The sequence below is a fragment of the Geospiza fortis genome, unplaced genomic scaffold, assembly GCF_000277835.1.
Source record: "Geospiza fortis unplaced genomic scaffold, GeoFor_1.0 scaffold408, whole genome shotgun sequence".
Lineage (NCBI taxonomy): Eukaryota > Metazoa > Chordata > Aves > Passeriformes > Thraupidae > Geospiza > Geospiza fortis.
Genome location: NW_005054330.1, coordinates 5,482,388 through 5,484,787, shown reverse-complemented (window position 1 = coordinate 5,484,787; position 2,400 = coordinate 5,482,388). Strand labels below are relative to the sequence as shown.

At 56.8% G+C, this 2,400-nt stretch overlaps 1 protein-coding gene across 1 annotated transcript in view; it reads left to right on the top strand.

Annotated features, from left to right (window-relative positions):
- Positions 1 to 1,942, top strand: part of SDSL (serine dehydratase like) — a 3,944-nt gene extending 2,002 nt beyond the window's left edge. The window contains exon 6 of the mRNA XM_031057477.1: positions 1,931 to 1,942. Coding sequence (XP_030913337.1) covers positions 1,931 to 1,942 — 12 coding nt within the window. The remainder of the gene's footprint in view (positions 1 to 1,930) is intronic.
- Positions 1,943 to 2,400: the final 458 nt, after the last annotated feature.

Here is a 2,400-nt window from a genome sequence, read left to right as displayed (position 1 = left end):
ACGGCCCAGCTGCGGGCCCTCCAGAGCCAGCTGGGGCTGCGGTGACGCCGGGCACGGCGTGTGGCAGAGCTCTGCTCGCTTTCCATCCCCCAAAAACCGAAATAAAGCCTGGGAACGCGGGGCTCCTCATGCAGCTTTTTGCAGCACGCAGCGCTCATGCAGGGAGGGGGAAACTGAGGCACGGGGGTCGCACTGCAGGCACAGGGTGGTGCCTGTGCTGAGGGGGGCTGGGACCCTCACACATCCCATTTTTCCCCTGGGACGTGCCAGGTATTCTCCTGTGCCCCCCTCTCCTCCCTCCCCGTGCTCCGCCCCAGGCTGCTCGGGCTGCAGCTCCCCACCTCAATTAGCAAACGCTCCCTCTCTGACTAATTACTTTGCTACTGTCTTTATGCATTATTATTGTAATGATTATTAATTATTACAATCCTCTCCCGTTCCTGCCACGTTGGCTGTGGCCAGACGAGAACAACGCTCTTGTTACGGTGATTTATCCGCGGGAATCCCCGCCCGGGTTTAACACCTGCGGGCTCCGAGGTGCTCTGACATGTGGAGGGGATATACCCCATCCTAGACCCCCTAAGATCCCCTTTTCCCCCCATCCCACTCTTTTTTCCCGTTCTCCCTTTCCCCCAGGCTCTCTCTGTAGCGCTGTTTGCCTTTAGCCCTTTGCTGTGGCGCCTCCTGGGGTTCTTTTTGTGTCCTCCCGGCCTTTCTCCCCTCTCCTTCCTCCCATTCCGGGTGATTTTGCTCCTGCTGGCGCTCCCCAGCCCGCGGTTCCCCTGCTGAGCCTGTGCCCTGTTCGTTGGGCAGGGAGAGAAGCATTTTGCTGCCCCCAAACCCGTCTCATCCTCCTCCGCTTTGGAGCAGAAGGGTGCCAGCCCCAGGAGCAGCTCCCCCACATCTCCCCACAAATCCTGACCCGGCTGCCAACCCCAGAAGCCCCTCCCTGCCCTCAGCCCCTTGCCCTGTACCTCCCACCGGCCGCGCCACCTTCCCAGGTGCTTCGTGGAGGCCAAACCCTCATAAATCACAGCTCTGCCGCTCCATCGTGAGCAATATCTTATGTAAAAAGGTGTTTCCAGGGAGCACCGAAGGCTGGAGAATCCTATTACGAGGCGCACTATTAATTATAAGGAGTCAGCCCAACATACTCGGGCTATTTTTTATCCCGGGTCCAAAACCTGATTACTTTCCACCTTCTGCAGACCTTCCCCCTTCCCGGAAAAAAAAGAAAAAAGGCAAGAAGGTCAAGAAAAGAAAAACAAAACAGAACGGAATAGCTTTAAAAGGGAAATTATTCCCGTTATTCTGCTCGGGGTGGGGTCAGGGCAGCCAGGAGCTGCCCGTGGTGATTCCTCAGCCCAGAGGGGTCATTTCTGGGGGTGGCACGGGCAGACTGGGGGGCTTGGGGTGACCCAGCAGGGAGCTTTCCCCCTCCTCGCCTTCACCTGGCCTTTGGGTGCCAGCTGGGGGCTTTGGATGTGCCTGGCAGGGATGTGGGGTGCAGGGCGGGGGGGACACCCCCGAGGGTGACCTGTGGTCACTCTGCAGCTGGAGACAGGCAGGAATCCTGGGTGCTGCTGCCTTCCTGGCACCTCTGGGGTGGTGGGGAGCCCGGCTGGGCTCCTGCACCCAGCTCGGAGCTGCAGAGCTGCTCTGGGCCAGGGGATTGTTCCTTGGGATCTTCCCTGCTCTGATGGCTGCTCCTGCTGAGTCCCATCCTCCTGGGCAGTGGCAGCTTGGAGCATCATCCCCCACCACTCCTGCAGCCTCTTCTGCCCAGGTCCCACAGATGGGGTGTCCCAGCAGCCTAAAAACAGCCCTCAGCTCTGTGCCTTGAATTTTGAATTAATATTAATAAAAAATAATAATAGTAATAATAGTATCCGGTGTTCACCCACTGATTGATCATTTTATACTCCTCCAGATGATGCTGTGAGTGGGTTATTTACCAGCACACCACCCTGCCCTTATGAAAATTCCCCATTGCCTGCTAACACTGACAACCTGAAGTGCTGGAGCAGCCAGCTGTGCTCCTGCCTCAGTTTCCCCGTTTGGGAAAAGGGGAGAAGTTGTTTTTCCTGGGACTGGGGGGGGAGGGAGCCCCAGTGCTTGTGCTGGCCCCAGCTCCTGGCTGAGGGCTCAGTGTGGCTCCTTGGCCACCCTGTTATTAATGCCAGTAATGGCAAAGGAAGGATAAATTCCAGCACTTGGCTGAACAGAGAAAATATGCAGAGCTGTGGCTGGCTTTCCATAAATCATCGCTGCTCCCTGCTACAACCGAGCCAGGACTTAAAATTCAGGTCAGGAGAGAGGGACTCTGGTAAGCCAGCAAGGGAAGGTAATTTATTCTGTTTATATCGTTTTACTGCAAGACAAGGAGCAGGGGGGGGTGTG